This window comes from Cucumis sativus, chromosome 3 (assembly GCF_000004075.3).
Source record: "Cucumis sativus cultivar 9930 chromosome 3, Cucumber_9930_V3, whole genome shotgun sequence".
Lineage (NCBI taxonomy): Eukaryota > Viridiplantae > Streptophyta > Magnoliopsida > Cucurbitales > Cucurbitaceae > Cucumis > Cucumis sativus.
Window position 1 is genome coordinate 10,940,241 of NC_026657.2, and position 18,022 is coordinate 10,958,262.

Here is an 18,022-nt window from a genome sequence, read left to right on the forward strand (position 1 = left end):
TATTATATTATACATTTTTAAAAAAATTTAACAAAAAAAACGTTATTTTGGAAGATGGAATAAAAAAACAGTTAAAATTTATAAAGTTGGACGAATATTTGTTAAATCCATTTTATCAAATGAATTTGAAAACATAAAATAAATTACATTTATACACCAAACTTTACAACATCAATAAGCATTTAATCAATGTACCTAAATTTATGTCCGTCTAAATAAGCACAGATGTCTAATAAATAAGTTTCAGTTGATTTGTTCATTAAATTCCCAAACTTTAATTTCAGTTGATTTGTTCATTAAATTCCTAAACTGTAATGCATGTTCATAATGAGCCATATATTCATTAAATATCAAAGTTTATTAAAAAAAGTTAAACTTTAATGAGTAATATCTCTGTTAGAATCTGTTTAGAAAAAGTATTGAAAACATTTTCATATAAACTAAAACATTACAAAATAGAACAAATTTTTATACCAATCATAGAATTTGAAATTTTACTATTTCAAATTATTTTATATAATTGATTTCTTATAAAAAATTTAAACACATTGGTTCTAAAATTTTGAACGATTTTGCTTAGAATTATACAATATCCAACTCTAAAACAACTTACTTGTCCAGCAACAAAACGAGACTTTGAAAAATGAAACACTCTTTCCCTATTTGTACAAAAAAAAAAAAAGAGGTAGGTTCATAATAGTTAAAACACCACTCCCCCTTTCATTGATACTACAGAATGAAAGAGCAAAAATACATTTATGAGGGTTTAAATTACCATTGATATGTTTTGAATTTGTTTAGATAACGAGGATCCAATTATAGGTTAGCCATAATTGTATGCATTTACTAGGTAATAGAGAATTAAAATTTCAGTAAGTTGCAATTCAACCAGGTATAAAATTTATACTATGAAACAAAGATTCAAATGAATAATAACATTAAAAAGCAAACTTTAATGTTGTGTGGAAATTGAATCCTGGACCCCAAAATTTCATAACCAAAGTTAAAGTTTCCCAAGATCCCTTTGAATGAAGAAAATCAATGGCAGTTGATATTATAAAAATAGAGATTCATTAAGCATAAAAATAAACTTTTGCACTCACCAGAACATAAGCTCCCAGTAAACAAGGTCAAAACAAGGAAACCCAAAATAAACCAAGACAAAAACAGCCCAAACCATCCAAATTCAAATGTCATGAGAAAAAGACAAATACAGTAGAAACTAATAATGCTACATGAAGCATTCTGCTCCAAAGTTTTGTTCTTTCAGCACTTGACTTCCTTCAAACCAGGGGCAATGTATAAAAATGTTGGGTCAGTAGCTCCTTCCTTGTAGTATGCAAATACCATAGCGCTGTCATCGGCCATACTCTCCCCAACGAAGCTGCAAAAGTGAATAGAGTTTGTAAGGAATCATTCTAATAATTCAAAAACTTGATTAGGAATGAGTCCATGCCTATCAGTTCTTACCAAACACAAACTCAGAATTAACATACACGTGAATCTTTTGTTTTTATTTACTACGCCATGATCTGTTAGTGTTGGTTTTCAAGTTCAATTCTCTTTTCCATACATAAATTTTGTATAATGATCAGTTAAGTGCCGACTTTTAGAAGGGTGAAAGTTCTAAAAACAGTCACTTGATTGGCACTGTTCGTGCTTTTAGGAGCAGTCAGGTGCTTTAAGCAGCATGATATTTGCTCAAGAGTTGTTCCACAGTTCACGACACCACAAGCACAATGCAAAACATTCTAAATGTACAACAATAACCAAACTGACCATAATTTGTTAGATTTGGTTTGCCTAAATCAAGGATGCAGCAAAAACAAAATCTTTGGTTCAACAAAAATAGAGACACAGATAACTGCGGAAGTACTTACAATTGCAAGTCCTTGACCTTTGGAAGTAGGAACTTAACTGCTCCCTCAATTTTACTCTTAAATGCCTCTTGTTGCTCTCCTTTCAGCAAAGGTGTCAATTTTTTGATATACTTCTTAATGCATGTGAGGAAAACCTTCTTGTCCATGGAAGGTTGCTCCTGGAAACCCAAATTGACAAAAACAAATACATAAATTCTGTTTAAATGCTTTCAATAACCCTTGAAAACCAGGAGCATGCCTACCTGAAGACGGAAGGTGTCAACAATGTCGACCACCTTCACAGCCTGATCATCAACACCTTCATCATCACCGCCACCTTCAGCTGAAGGATTAGCACCGATATCCACATCAACTGCTCCTTTAACGACCCACTACAGTAGAACAATGTAAGAAAAGAGTAAAACATTGTGCTGAATATCTATTCAATTTAACTAACATACTTTGCTTCTTTAATTAAAAACTTGGTACCATTAAGATACAACCTTCTTTGCAAGAAAAATTGTTCCTATGTCGAAAGAAAAAAAAGACGAAAGTAAAAAAGAAATAACAAACCTTTCCTTCAACTTCCCAAATCATTCCATTCTCAATTTCCTTGTATGGAAACGAATCCGAGAGAAGCTCGTCACCTGATATGAAAGTTGAAATAAGTCCACAATGTAAATGAATGAAACCCAAAGAGATATTACTACAACAACATCAAATCATCTAGAAGATAATCGATCATGAAGAATACACTTCTTCAATCATAGAATTGAAGAGAAAATAACCCAATAATCAATCGTCAATACCCCAATTTCATCTCCTAATATCTACGCATAACTCCAAAAAAAAAAAAAAAAAATATTTTCATCCCAAAAAGACACAATCTCAGTTATTAGATACTCCAACCACAAGAAACAGCTGTCTTCAACAACAATCACAAACTAAAAAAACATCCCTTTTAACAGCCAAGCTGATAATATACTAACCCCATAACACATAAGTACTAGAAAATCCAAAGCGAATCAAATTGAACAGAGAATGCAAAAACCAATTGGTCTAAAATATGTTCCAGATCCAAACGGTGACAGAGGAATCCATATAAATCACAGATCGAAGAAGGGAAAAGAAAACCCTAACAACGGGAGTATCGAGGCCCTAGAAATAGAACAATAGAAAGCCGAAAAAATACGTAAAATAATTGAGAAGAAAGAAGAATTACCAGAGACGAGGTCCTGATAAACCAACATGATTGAAAAATTGAATCTCCGGATCGCTCCTGCAAAGAAAATTGATGGGGGGGCGAGAGAGAGTAGGGCAACCAGGAGCGCGAGAGGGTTTGCGATGGAAGAGGCTAAGCCATTTATATAGGGAGGGTTTTGGTTAAGAACTTCGTATAATTCAATCGAATATCACTTTATTCTTTTAATTCCGATTCTATCCTTTCCATTATTTCATCTTTTTCTTTTTTTCTTTTCCTTTTAATATATAATATGTATATATGTATGTATTATAAAATCTTTAATTTTAACTTAATTTCTTTAGTTTAACTAATGTTTAATGCTAATTTCATTATTCCTCACCTTCTTCCATTATTACATTTTTGTTAATATTATCTATCAGTATTAGGTAAATTTGCATAAATGTAATAAAATAATTAAATACGTAGCAAAATAAAAAAAATATAAAATTTTAATAAATTTTTTTCATATTATTATTTTTTTTTTTCATATTCTCACTCGTTATTGTCTATAAATTCTTCGTTTTTTCTTCTATAATTTTCTTCTTCGTCGTGTCACATATTTTTTCTTCATTTTTTTACTTCTTCATATTTCCAACTGGTAAACAATATTCATTATCTCTTATATATTTTCTCTTATAAGTCTAAACAATAGTATACCAAATATAGAAGATCTTGAGTACACGATCTGAACAAAAATCATTTAGATTTTGCTATACGCTCTTGTACTAAATCTAAACGATCGTGTACCAAAATTATTTACCATGATTGTTTAGAATTGGTACAAGATCATGTACCAAGATCTGAATGATCGTGTATCAAATTTTTCATACATGTAAGACTGGTTAATCGATAGAATATTTTTGTTATTTCACACTGGAGTGTTTTTAAAATTGTTTTATACAGTATAAAAGTTATTTTTTAGTATAATTATTAGTTTTTTTTAAATGTAAAGTGTGCTTTTATTTTGAATATCCTATTCACGTATTTGATTAGTAATTACTATATAGATATGTTTCAAACTTTTGAACGTTACGTTGATTTTATACATAGTGTACGGATTGAACAAAGATGTACATAATTAGATAAATTATAAAATAATTGAACCTATTTAGACTATCAATTAAATCACTTTCTTTTAATTTTCAGTAACATCACTCTCCTTCCACTCAGTATTATTTGCTAACGTATCGATAAATGGTAGTAATATCATACGTGGGATTTAACATTGTAACAACTAACAACCATATTCATTTTTTTTTTCTGTAAAGGTTTAAAGAAATGTAAATAAAATGTGACATCAATGAACTAACATGCACCTTATTACATAGTTTGATTAAACCCTGATTCAATATGGAATTTAGAGAAGTGTTAAATCATTTCATACTTGATATACGTGTTCTGTTATCTTTAAAAATATATATATACTCTTATTTTAGAATTTAAATGTAAGAATTCAAAGAAATGAGAGAAAACACGAAAAAAAAAAAAAAAAAAACAAAACAAACTATCAAAACAAGGCCTTGGTCTTATTATTTATATAGTATTTAACAAACATGCAAATCTTATATCTAACAAAATTTAGATCTAATTTTGTAATAATAAGTCACATCACCAATAGAAATCTATATAATATATAGTCTATTTTTAGTAGTAATCTACTAACCACAAATCTAAAAAAAAAAACACTAAGATCCATGTAAAAACTATAATAAACTAAAACCAAAAGTAGAGATATCATACTGTTTAATCCACTAGAAAGTTGCAAAACATATAAATCAAACTCAAAGTACCAACCAACGTACACAGCATAATACAAATTAATTCATAAACAACAAAACTTCGTTCTCACCTTCAAAATCATTTCAGAACCATCTATCAACGTCAACTAAGTTCAAAAGCAAAAGGGGAGATTAGATAACTAATTACAAAACAATATCAATAAAACAAGTCTATCAATAAAGGTAGATTTTCCTATAAGTATGATTAATTGACTCTTCCATGGTAATTACCATTAACTTATAATAGAACTTTGTAAATAAGGTGTGTTTTAAAAAGAAAATCAAACTTTTAAATCGGTACGGTCCTAACTTTCTTTTCTCAACCAAATTTGTAATTTAACCCCAAGTTATTAACCATTAACTGACAATCGAGAGTTGATATGAATTTTGTATTCAAGTCAAGGTCAAATCGCAATTATGAACAAAGAAGAGTAGGCTTCAATGGCGATCAATGGCAGCAGATTCTGTCTCGTGAAGATACAAAACACTAAAACCATTTAATGGCGAAAAAATTGTACAGAGCACAGAAATATCAGACCCCACACAATCCCTCTTCAAGAGATTCCGCCCTCACATGGCTTCTCTGACACTCGACGGCACCCATCGCCGCCGAGCGACCCGGAGCTTTAGGACCTCCGATTGCCTTCATTCAAATAATTATATATATAAAGAACTTCCAACAGTCGAACTAGCAATAAGTTAAATAAACAATAATAAAAAAGACTCAGATCTCATCGAACTCACACTATTAGATTCCCATCATTTATTCTTTTAAAATTGCATGCCTAAATATCTGATTCAAAAACTCCATAAACAAAGACTATCACCTTTGAGGAAGAAAAAGAAGAAGAGGGAGTAATGGGCAGCACCGGGCGATCGCCGACAGTCAAACAAAAAATGTGGAACGATAGAATTACTTTTTCAGGGAGTACGAAATGACGAAAATGACCTCAATGACAAGGACAAAAGGAAAGCAAGGACAATTTCGAAATTTCGAAATTTCAAATATTTAATTGCACCAATGAGAATGCTCCGTTTCTCAGGGGCATACATGTAAATTACAACCCACTTCTCTTTGGTTCATCAAGCCAAGCTTTACACAACAATACACAGAAAAAACTCGAGGAAGAAGAACAAATGGCAGAAAAGACAGATCTAAGTAAGTAAGTAAGTAACAAACAAATTTCAGTCGCCGGAATCATCGTCGCCGCCGAAGATGGAAATCCGGTTATAGAGGAGAAAGAGAATGAGAACGAGGAAGAGAGCAACCCCGACGGGGGATCCAGTGACGCGGTGGATGGAGTCAGGTTCGCCGGAGGAGAAGATGGCGGAGACGAAGGAGCCGCGATCGGAGGAGAGGAACTGGATGGTGAGAAGGAGGAGAATGGGGAGGAGGAGGAGACCGAAGGGACTTAGGAGATCGGAAATGGCATCGGTGAGAGCCTCGCCTTGGTCGCCGAGTAGGAAAGGGACGACGATGACGATGGCAACAACGACGGCCAGTAGAATGGCGTGGGGAGCTCCACCTTGGCGTTCTTCAATCATTTCCTTTGCTTCCAGTTTGAGAGTGACTTGTGTTTTTGAATTCAACTCTCTTTTTGGGTTGAAGAAGAAATAGAGGAAAAGTGGAAGAGGGAAAGAGAAAAGAGGGATTAGGGATTGGTTAAAAATACACGACGGAAGCCAAAGAGACTATGATTAAAATAGGGCTTTTATCTAGTGTGCTCAACTCTCTCTTACTAGCTATGTTGTTGAAGTTTATTTAAAATAAGATAGCAAAAAAAAAAAAAAGAAAAGAAAAAAAAGGTCAATTGTCAAAACAACCAAATGTATCATTGTGGTGTCTAACCTACACATACCCGTATACTCAAGTTAGTTTTGTATCTCCGAGTAACTAGACAATAACACAATAGTAGGGTATTTTATCATACCATACACCAATGATCTATGTCATATATATAGAGAATAATGATTTACAACTAATCATAATGATGTCTTTTACACTATTATTGGAACATATGTATAAGTGTTCTCAAACGCTTTCTTTTATTGCTTTTGTTCACTAAGAATTCAAACAATTTAACATTTAATCACTTAAATATGTCTTTTTACATAGATTCTTTGAACTCAATTAGGTATTGCCCTTAGGAGTACTCTTCTTAGTGAATTATCTTTCTTTGAACTTCTCTTATGGGACTAACTTCTCTCGGGAGGCTAAGTTTTTCTTTATGGGTTCTTCTCCTTTTGTGAGCTCTTCTTAGGAGTTTTAAGCTCTTCCCCACAAGCTCTCTTATATGGTTTATCCTCTTGTGAGCTTCTCTTAGAAGACTAAACTTTTTCTTTTGAGTCTTATTCCGTTTTTCTTTGAGCTCTCCCTTATAGATTTTTCTCCTTCTTTCTAAGTTTTTTTTGTTTTTTTTAACTCAACTAGGTTTTATTGAGTTTCGTCCTCTTTGAGCTCTTTCATGAGACCCTTTGAGCTCTTGCTAAGCTTTTTTTTTTCTTTTTCTTTTTGGCTTATTTAGAGCTCACTCCTAGGATTCTCCAAACTTTTTTTAGCTTACCTCATGGATCTCGCTAAGTTTTTTAAGATCCTCTTTATCTCTTTTATACTCTTCTTAAGCTCTTTAATGAGCTTTAAACTCTCTTAGGATCTTCTAAAACTCTTCTAAGCTTCTTTTCAACTCTCTCATATCCAAAGCTCCTATGAGTTTACCTTGTAGATGCCATGGAGCTCTCTAAGCTCTTATCCATGGGTCTTCTTGAGCTATATCTTAAGCTTCTCCTGAGCTCTCTCATATGCTCAATCATTCAAGCTCTCTCTTAGACTTTTAAGCTTGTATTGATTATGAGTTATCTTCTACGTTTCTCTAAGCCTATCTTATAAGTCCATCAAGCTCTCTCTAAGCTCATTTAGACTTCTCTCATTGTCCTTCTCAAGTTGGCTAAATATAATTCATACACAAAAACTTTTCAACTACTTATAAAATTAATGTGATTTTGAAAATTTACATACACATCAAATACAAAATCGATTCTTTAATCCATCTATACAACTATCTAAAAAGAGTTACAACCAGAACTTATTTCTCCTTGGTTGATGGCCATATGTTATATGATGTAATTTTGCATTTAAATCATTAAATAATAATAAAAAAATACTTTTATAGTACACCTAAATATCAAAATCCCTTACTCATATTAACTCAATATATATTGAGATCACCAAACACCCACCAACGCAAATTATAAAATTCACACGAACTAAAACATAAACTATATTTTATCAAACAAAATTGTCACAATAAATAGAATTTAGAGAAAGTAAATAAATAATATGTATTACAAAAAGAAAATTAAAAAAAAGAACACAATGTATGTGTTCCATTTTGTAACACCCAAATGATTTCAAATAGATAAATAAAGAAAGAGCAATAAAGATGAAATAGTAATAATAATATTGAAAACTTGTTTGAAGAGAGAACATCTAAAAAGTAAAAATATTGATGTGGATGTCATTTTTAGAAGGAAGCAGCAGCCAGCAGGTAGGGTCTTACGTGAATGCATTATATTGCATAGTTCTTTGGAAAAGGAATCGTTAAATAAAGAGTAAAGCTATATATCACTTCTTTTAAAGAGACTTTGTTGCCTCTAAATTTTAATTTTGAAAAAGAAATGAAAACCCCATTACTTAAAAAGAAAATTTATATCAATATAAGCACTTTTGAAAAGTATTTATTGTTTGAAAACTATTTATGATAACAGTGTTGTTTAAAATCTTGTTTTTTTCTAATTTAATACTAACTTATTTGTACCTCTAACCAAAAAAAAAAAAAAAAAAAAAAAAAAAAAAAAGACTAACATGGTCATGAATTTTAATTTATTTGTTATTAATTAAAATTTCAATTCCATGATGTATTTTATCTTTTATTTATTTGTTACTAATTTTATGAAAATCTATAATTTTATGAAAAATCATAATTATATTTTTAATTATTAATAATGACATGTAATGGAAAAAAAATGTTAAATATTTTTTAATAACCATACTTAGTTATTTAGGCATTGCAGTGGAAGATTTATTGTAGTTGGAAAAATATTTAATTTACTATTGTATATATTTAAATAGGTTGGGTGTGGAAGACCCGATCAATATTTTAAAAAATAGATGTATGATGTTCAAAATCAGACCTAGACCCAAACAAATAATAATATTTTCTTACTCTTCTTCCAATCTCTCTATGCTTTCTGAATAATAAAACAATAAAAAAAATTCATTTACTTGAAAATAAATTAAATCAATCATTCATTTTCTTTTAAGTGCATATTTGAGATGAAAAATGAAGAATAAAATAATAAATATGTTTTAAAATTTTCAAAATAAGTTTGTAGACTTTCTCTTTCCGTAAAAATTAAAATAATAAATTTATTTTAATACTTTAATTTATGCTCGTACTAAAAGGAGAAAGTAAAAAATAAAAGAATAAATAATAAATATGTTTAAGAAAAATATTTTTTTTTTATAGTTATGTTGAATTGGATTAATATAAAAAATGGAGAATCATCGTCAATTTGAGAAAAAAAATATAATTATTACTCAATTTGTAAGTTTATTTTCATTTAATATTGATGGATAATGTTATGGTAACAAAATTATTAATTAGAAGCATATTATTAGTAAATGTATGGTTTCATTTTGATATTAAAATTATGTTAAATGCATATTATTGCATTATTTAGCGTTTTACATATATTAGTAGTGAATCCATGATTTTGTTGTTACGATATTAAGTTATAAGAGTTATACTATTCAATCTATCATATTTTGGACATGTATATATCAAAACATATAAATGTTAGAAAGAAAATATAAATTTAGATATATATAACTATATAAAAGAAATCATAATGAGGTTATTTCCAATGTTAAAAGAACTTTTGCCAATGTTTTTTTCAATTTTTTTTCTGATGCACCACTACGTCGATAATACCCAATATCCTTGTAGTGATATTATGATTTAGGGGTTGGTTCATGGTCTTTATACACGAGTGTCAGTCCATCAACTTCTTACATGCATGGACACAAACATGACCGTAGAGAACATAACGAATATTTGTACTATGAAGCACCTGCATAAGTATCAAATCGACAAGAGTACCAACAAGAACCAAAATATCGAGAGGAGCCAGAACAATCATATTTTTTTAATGATTAAAAATATAATTATATATATTCTTTATAAAATTTGTGACAAATGAACTAAAGATAAAATACATCATATTGTTCACACGAGATTTCGAAGAAATGTATTTCGTGGAATTGAACTTTGTATTTGATGAATATAGTGGATACAATCTCTAGTATTTACTAATTCGATGTTTTCTCTCGAATACAAGTTAAAACTTAGAATTTATTGATTTTCGATCTTCAGAATGTTATACTTGCAAGCCAATTTGAACTTCAATCTTCTAAAATTCAAGAAAAGTTTAAAAAAATGAATTGATTTTAAAAAAAAATTGGTATTTTCAAAACTATACGAATAAAAGGAGTGGATTTTTTTTTTCTTTTATGTGGTGGATCTATTTCTATAAATTATTTTTTTAAATAATAATAATAATAATAATATTATTAGTATTACTATTACTACCACTGTTATGTTATTATTATTATCATTATTAGATTGGTAATTGGTATATGTTTGAATGTATTTAAGTATTGCTTAAAATAAATTTTAGGAACAATTATAAATATCGTAATCAAACTTATAATGGAACAATTATAAGTTAAGCACATCCTTTTTATTTAAACTTAGACAATTGTTTAAAGTTAATGTTTTTTAACCATTATCAAATAATTCAAATTTTAATAAAAATAACAAAAGGGAGAAAGTTAAATTGAAACGAATCCTAATATAAAATGTACTTTTATATTAAATATTAAACCTAAGACTTTTAATTTAAATATAAATTTTAAATTACATTACAATAGAGACAAACTAGAATATATTTTTGCATTCTCAATTCATTTTGGTTAGAAGGTCCATTTTTATAGCATAATAAATTTAATAATTATCCTATTTTTTAAGAGATATTTGGAATAATTATTGTATATTTTTAGTAAGTCTTTTTTTTAAATATTAATAAAAGAATTTAGTGAAAATATTTGTGGGAGAATTTCTTTCTAAAAGAATTTTAAATAAAGTTGATATTATAATATGTACATATACAGTGTAAGGATTTTTTTGTTGAGTTAACGGTCATTCGTTTTTCATCTATTAGATTCTACTTTAAACTATAAAATTTTAATTTATTTATTAATGTAACGGTTCATTCTAAAATTATTTTTTAGTACAACAAATATAGAAATGATCAAAAACCAAAAACCTTTAAACGAAGTAGATTTGGGTCCACCATTAAAAATAACTATATGTATGTATGTAAAGAATATTTTTTTTTTCCTTTCACGGTGCTTTATTTTAACCTGCAATAATCATAGAACTTCTATTAAGTAATAAGAAAATTCTAATATATATGGAAACCCATAGGCTCACCCTCGAAAACAACGCCCCTAATATATATGGAAAACCATTTTTTAGATATGGCTACCAAAATCTAAATGATTTTTCTCATGATTTTTTGGTCAATCGTTTAGATTTGACTATCCAGTATCTTTCAACATCTTTTATATTTGGAACAACCAAATAACAGTTTGATTTTTTTAAAAATTGATATTTTATATTTGGTACACGATCTTGAATAAAAAAAATAAAAGAAAAACTATAGAAGAAGAAGAGAAAAAGACAATGAAAAAAAATAGTGGATGAGGAAGAGAAGAAAGACTATGAAAAGGAATGACAAACCTATAATATTTTAAAAAATTACCAGATTCATGGGCTTTTTCATTTTGTTACATTAGTCGTAAATATTTTGACGGTTTATTATATTTATAAAAATCAACCTTTGGGTAGGATATATATATATAAATTTTGGTATCATATCTTAAATATGTTAATTATCTGGTAGACATAACACCCTCAAAACCTACTCTAACATACATTTTAAATTATAAGCTATTTATGAGTTTGGTATTAGGGTTGAAAAGGATTAGGTTATATATAAAAACTCTTTAATCCTATTGGTATACATTTGCTATTTATGGTATATGATAATTTTTTATAGTATTAAACCGATTTGATCTTATAATTTGCCGTTTAAAATTTTTAAGAGAGTTAAATACAAGGTACAAATTTAAAATTTTAGACGTCCAAACTTTATTTGATAACCATTTTGTTTTTAGTTTTCTCTTTTTCAAAAATGAAACTAATCATCACTACCTATATGTTTGTTTCCAAAAATCAAACCAAAAACTAAAATACAACAATTATTCTTGAAAACCTGATTATGTTTATTAAAATTATTCTTACGAACCAAATGAGTGTCTAGAGTACTATATTGACTTGATTTGTATTAAAAGCTCGGTTCAATTGGACCCAAGTCTTTTGACACCAACTTAATGTTTGTTGTACCATGCACTGATTTCACAAGTTAAAGTAAAATAATTAACCAACTCCTTTGCAATAATTTCAAATTCATTTCACTCTTGAAGTTTGCACATTTTTATGGATGTAATCCACTTCTCTTTTCAATGTTTTGAATGACTCTCAAGATACCCGTCAATTCTAGTGATAATAAATGTCAAACAACATGCTCAAGAAATTAAACCACCTCTCAAGTGGAAACAAATATGTGTGGGTGAGTGTGGGCGTGCACATGCGTGCCCCCTAGTCTAACATCAATATTTGACCCTTAATTTCTACCATGAGATTTGCAAAATCCCAATCCAAATTCTGATTTTGTTCCAAAAAGGCTATTCAGGTTAGAGGTCCATTGGCTTCTCTAAATTCTCCACCTGCTATCATTTTTCAACTCTCTTTTTCCATTACGTACGTGAATATAACAGAAGAAGCTCTACATCAAAGTAATTAAAAAAGATTTGATATAATAATTATAGGAATATATACATAACATACTGTAGACGTTGGATTTGTATTAATTCAGTAAAGTATGGTTATAATATCATGTTCACATTTCAATAACTATTAATAACATATGACAAACTATGTAGTTCCAAATTTGAGAATCTATCGTACGATTTTTTATAGAACTAAATTTGTTGTGGAGTCTTTTAACATTAACTTATTCGATAGGGCATTTAAAGTAATACCTCACAAAAGACTTTTTATTTCTTTCTTTATTTATTACTTAATAATATTTTCATCCATTTAGTCTTTGCTAGTCATACGAATCAAATATAAGTATATTTGATTGACTACATGAGAATGTGTTAGATTTTCTTAAACATAAATTATGTTTATATTTAATTTATGAAATTTATTATGAAAATGTTATATGTATAATTGCATCAGATTGGGTAATTACTCAAACAATATAAATATCAATAAAAACTAAATAATTAGCGACCAATGATAAATATTAAAAATATAATTAATTAACTGATCAATATATTTAATAAAGTCATATAAATTATTTTTAATGTTATAAGTTAAAAGTAGATGTGTTATAAAGTTATTACAAATTTTTGGTAGCTTTCAAATTCTAGGAAATTAGTAGTTATAGAATTGTTTTAGTATTGTTATTCAATTGTAATTATATAAGGATGGAAGATCAAACCATCTACTTTCATTGATAACGAGGGTTCTATTCGCTAAATTATTAGTTAGTAAATATAAGTATATACACAAATTCACACACAAACAAACAATATATATAAATATTGTATGTATCTTTTAAATTACAACAGTTTTACCTTGACTTCACGTCCTTGAAATAACTATAAGAACAACAAGCACACGATCTTTTATTTTTGGAATGAACGAAAACAAACATGCATAAACACGACAACAAACAACATAAGTACTCAATCAATTTTGAAAGAGAACTCATACATTACAAGTACTAAAAATTCAAATAAGTACTATACTTTCTTGTTATTCCTTTCTCCCTTTGGTGAATATATTTAGCCCATAGCTTGCATTTTAAGGAGATGGAATGAATGTGAATGGGTTGGGGGCTACTTTCATGATCTGCATGAGGCCATCTTGCACAAAACTTCCAAGGAATTGCAGTGAGGACGTTAGAAATCCAGTAGATGGTAACGTTGCATTACAATCGGATATTGGAGTCTTCACTACGAGGTTGCAATTGCTTAAGAGTGAGGAAAGAACAAATTGTACAGGATTCAAAAACATCGAAAAGATTCCCCCATTGTTTGTTGTTGTAGTTGATACAATGTTTCCATTTCCACATTGCAATTGCACTAGTGCGTCTGAAAAAAAAAATCATCTATATTTAACTTAAAATCTCAAAAAAAGAAGCAACCTAACCTTTCATTATAACATTGAAAAAAATATAATTTTAATTCATAACATACAAAATATTAGTTCATGAATATAATTAACATTAAAAAAAAAAGAAGTTCAAGAGTCCTATTTAATAAATATTTGACTTCTTTTTTTTAAAAAAATATTATAATCAATATATTTTTTGCGATTTTAAGTATAAGTTTCTTAGTTGTTTTAAGTGAAATTTAAAATCATTTTTGAAAAATTTGTAAAAAGAAAGAAAGAAAGAAAGCCAACAGAAAAAGAATGGAAAAAAGAAAAGAGTTATGAAAGAAGAAGGTGATAGAAAAATGGGATACTCGGGAAAACAGGGGTGGAAGTGGCGTTGGTGCCAATGTTGCCATCGGCAGTGCAAAAGACAGTTCCTTGGATGTTGATAAGTTTAAGGAGACTCCCGATAATATTAAACTGAGCTTCCGCCATTAATGGAGCTGATCCCAAAGCACCAAAAACCATCACCAGAACTAACAAATTTGATTTCAGACCCATTCTTTTTCTTTCTTTCTTTTTCAATTTCCTCTTCTAATCTGTTTTTACAAACTCACACTCCCATAATGCCAATATATAGGCAAGAACTGAGCCCAAGTTGCACCACATTTTTCTGACTTTAATTTTCTCTCACAATAAATATATATATATATAGTTTTAATTATACTTGTATCAGTGATTTCTTTTTTTCAAAGTATATAGAAAAATTATTATGGGTAAATTCAACTAGTTCAAGATGACTCATGAAAAAATTTAAGAAAGAGAGTTCCATTAGTGAAACTCATAAGCCTATGAGAAATCTCAAGATGACTGTTGGGAGAGGTTAGAGAGAAGTTGATGAGCTTAGTGAAACTTAGAGAAGTCTTAGCTATAAGAGAACTTAGGACTTTGAATGTGCAAACTTTACCGTGAAAGTTGAAAGAAATCAAACCTAAGTATGTTAGAAACTTATTAAACACAGTTTAAAAATATTAAATGATAATAATATTAAATTTAACTCTATCTATCAACTTAAATTTTTAACAATTTAACAAGTAATTATTAGATATAAAATTGAAAGTTTAATAAATTATATGTTAAATTAATAATCATTTTAAAAGCCATGAATTTGATCTAGCATTGAGTTGTAATTTAAGGCTTGGAGGTTAAACTTATAATTTAACCTAACGTTTAGGTACATACATATAAAACCTTTTAAACACAAATTTAAAAGTACTTTTGGTCTATAATTTATTTGATTTTAGTTTTCTGTTGTTGTAAATTAATCTTATCATCATTACTTCTATCTATCTATGTTTTCTTTATTTTATTATATATCTACTTCTTACATATGTTTTCAAATACAAAATCACATCTTCAAAATTAAAATATACATAGCAATAGTTCAAAGCTTAATTTTAATTAATTTATTCAAAATTTTAGATGGCGACTTAGGTTGAATTTACGTAGAGATTTTAACTAACTCGATGTTTGACTTACCACCTTCATAAGTCACAGTGTTAAATAACTTGCCACCAATTTCAAACGTGATTATTATTGTTAAGTTTGCATATTTATTTGAAGGACTCTATTTTGCCACGTTACTCTCTCTTACTTCTTAGTTTAAGTATATATATATATATCTAATTTGTGTTTGTGATATTGTTAGAGGGTTTACGCATGCCCTTGGTGACCCAAAATCTTTGTTTGTTTTATTATGGGGTGGCCACATCCTAAGAGCAAATTTGACCCTTTTAAGGGTTATACCAATTGGAATATGCAAAATAGAAATACCAATTCTGATTTTGCTATGAAAAAGGCTATTTAATTAGGTTAGGGTCCATTGGCTTTTTCTAAATTCTCCGTCGGCTGCTATATCATTTTTCAACTTTCTTTTTTCGGTTACGTGGTTGTAACGAAAGTTCTACGTCAATACTATTCAAAAAGCTAAGAGTTGGTATAGAAAGAGTATATATATACTATATGCCACATGTTATGGGACAATTGTTTGTGTAAAAAATATGTATCATAAACTTCCAAAAGTTTCAAAAATGCTAGACTTTTGAAAATGATTCAATAGTTTTCAATGGAAACTGTTAAAGTTTTTTTTAAAAAAATACCCATGAACTATTCAAAAGCTTCAAAATTATCCTTGAGCTTAAGAAAAAGTTAAGAAATACTCTCATGATCCAAAATTTCTACCGATTTTCTCACCAACTAAAATCAAAATCAAAATTTTAAGTTAAAACCATAGTTTTAAATTTATTTGACTATTAACACACAATGATATATCATGAACATAACTAATCTCAATAGTTATTATTGTAGTTAACGTATAATTAATTGTCAAATAAAAAAATATATTTGACTATTAACACACAGTGATAGTATGATAAATCTATTAGTGTGAGATTTCTTTTTATTTAACTAGTTACGGTTTTATAAAAGTATTTTTTGAAACCTGTGAAATTTTGTAAAATTTTATGTTTTAATCAAGGTTTAAAACATTGAGCTTCATTGATATATTGAACTATTAGTTAGATATTTATGAAAAATTATAAAACAATTAATAAATTCAAAAAATAATTTTAAATTAGTAAATTAATATTTTATTATTTTTAAACGAGTAAACATGTCTATTATTTATAGTAGTGTCATTTTAATGTTTATTTTTATATGATTCATGAATTTTTCTACCATGTAATGGAAATATCGATTAATTTCTTTTATCGATATTGATTAAATGGAAATGTGAAAATACCTATTGAAATATCTACGTATGGATGGAAATTTAAAATTATAGTTTTAATTTTGAGTGCTAAAAAGTTTAGTGAAAATTTAGATTAATGGTAATATTTTTAATTTTTTTTATATAAGTTTAAGAATATTTATGAAACTTTTTTTAGAGATATTCTTTGTTAGTATTTTTTAACTCATGAAAATTTTAAACTTTTGAAATTTAATTAGAGGTATAATTTATTGTGCATTATATTCTTTGAATATTAGCTCCTTGATAGCTCAATTAAAGTAATATCTCACGAGAGGGACTTTTTATTTGTTTATTTATTTATTACTTAGGAATACTTTTCGCAATTTAATCTTTAACTAGTTTCTTTTCTTTACTTTATGATAATTTGAAGATTTAACTTTTCTAGATAAATGAATAAAGATTCAAATTAAATTTACTTATAATTATAATAAATACAAGAGTCCTTTTTTTAAGAAAAAAAAAACAAATGCAAACAACCAAACCAATCAACAAAATGAAGAAAACTACATCCACTAGCGTAAAGAACAACTTAGGGAAGATCATTTAGTTTGAAGTTCTTTAGAAAATGAGATGGCTATGAATTAAATATAACTATGTTATATTTTCTTAAACAAAACTTATATTTATATTTAATTTATGAAAATCTTATATAACTAATCAAGCAATAAATATCGTTAAATTATTGATAAAAATTAATTAATTAAGAACCAACCACATAATTTTAATGATAAATATTAAAAATTTGAGTAGTTTATAATTATAATTAACTAATCAATATATTTAATAAAATCATATTAATTATTTTTAAAGTTACAAGTTAAAAAGTAGGTATGTTATCAAATTATGTTCATACATGTTATTTGACACATATAACCCAACTATTTTGATTAATTTTGTCCCACACACCCTTAACAATTTTAATAATTAACTTAAGTGAGTAGAAGTATGTACACAAATTATTATTGAAATTAGTAGTCAGTAAA

General features: G+C 28.0%; 3 protein-coding genes across 3 annotated transcripts; all 3 read right to left on the reverse strand.

The window, feature by feature from the left end:
• Positions 1-1,029: 1,029 nt before the first annotated feature.
• On the reverse strand, positions 1,030-3,260 carry LOC101204913 (translationally-controlled tumor protein homolog). The gene is made up of 5 exons (XM_004134167.3): positions 3,082-3,260; positions 2,433-2,506; positions 2,123-2,251; positions 1,881-2,038; positions 1,030-1,384 (listed from the first exon to the last, which is right to left on the reverse strand). The coding sequence occupies exons 1-5, from the start codon at positions 3,107-3,109 to the stop codon at positions 1,267-1,269; spliced, it is 507 nt and encodes a 168-aa protein (XP_004134215.1). The 5' UTR covers positions 3,110-3,260; the 3' UTR covers positions 1,030-1,266.
• A 2,508-nt stretch (positions 3,261-5,768) lies between these two features.
• LOC101205160 lies at positions 5,769-6,585 on the reverse strand. The gene has a single exon (XM_004134168.3). The coding sequence runs from the start codon at positions 6,423-6,425 to the stop codon at positions 6,066-6,068; it is 360 nt and encodes a 119-aa protein (XP_004134216.1). The 5' UTR covers positions 6,426-6,585; the 3' UTR covers positions 5,769-6,065.
• A 7,058-nt stretch (positions 6,586-13,643) lies between these two features.
• LOC101212198 (phylloplanin) lies at positions 13,644-14,848 on the reverse strand. Its single transcript, XM_004134443.3, has 2 exons — positions 14,602-14,848; positions 13,644-14,226 (listed from the first exon to the last, which is right to left on the reverse strand). The coding sequence occupies exons 1-2, from the start codon at positions 14,789-14,791 to the stop codon at positions 13,937-13,939; spliced, it is 480 nt and encodes a 159-aa protein (XP_004134491.2). The 5' UTR covers positions 14,792-14,848; the 3' UTR covers positions 13,644-13,936.
• Positions 14,849-18,022: the final 3,174 nt, after the last annotated feature.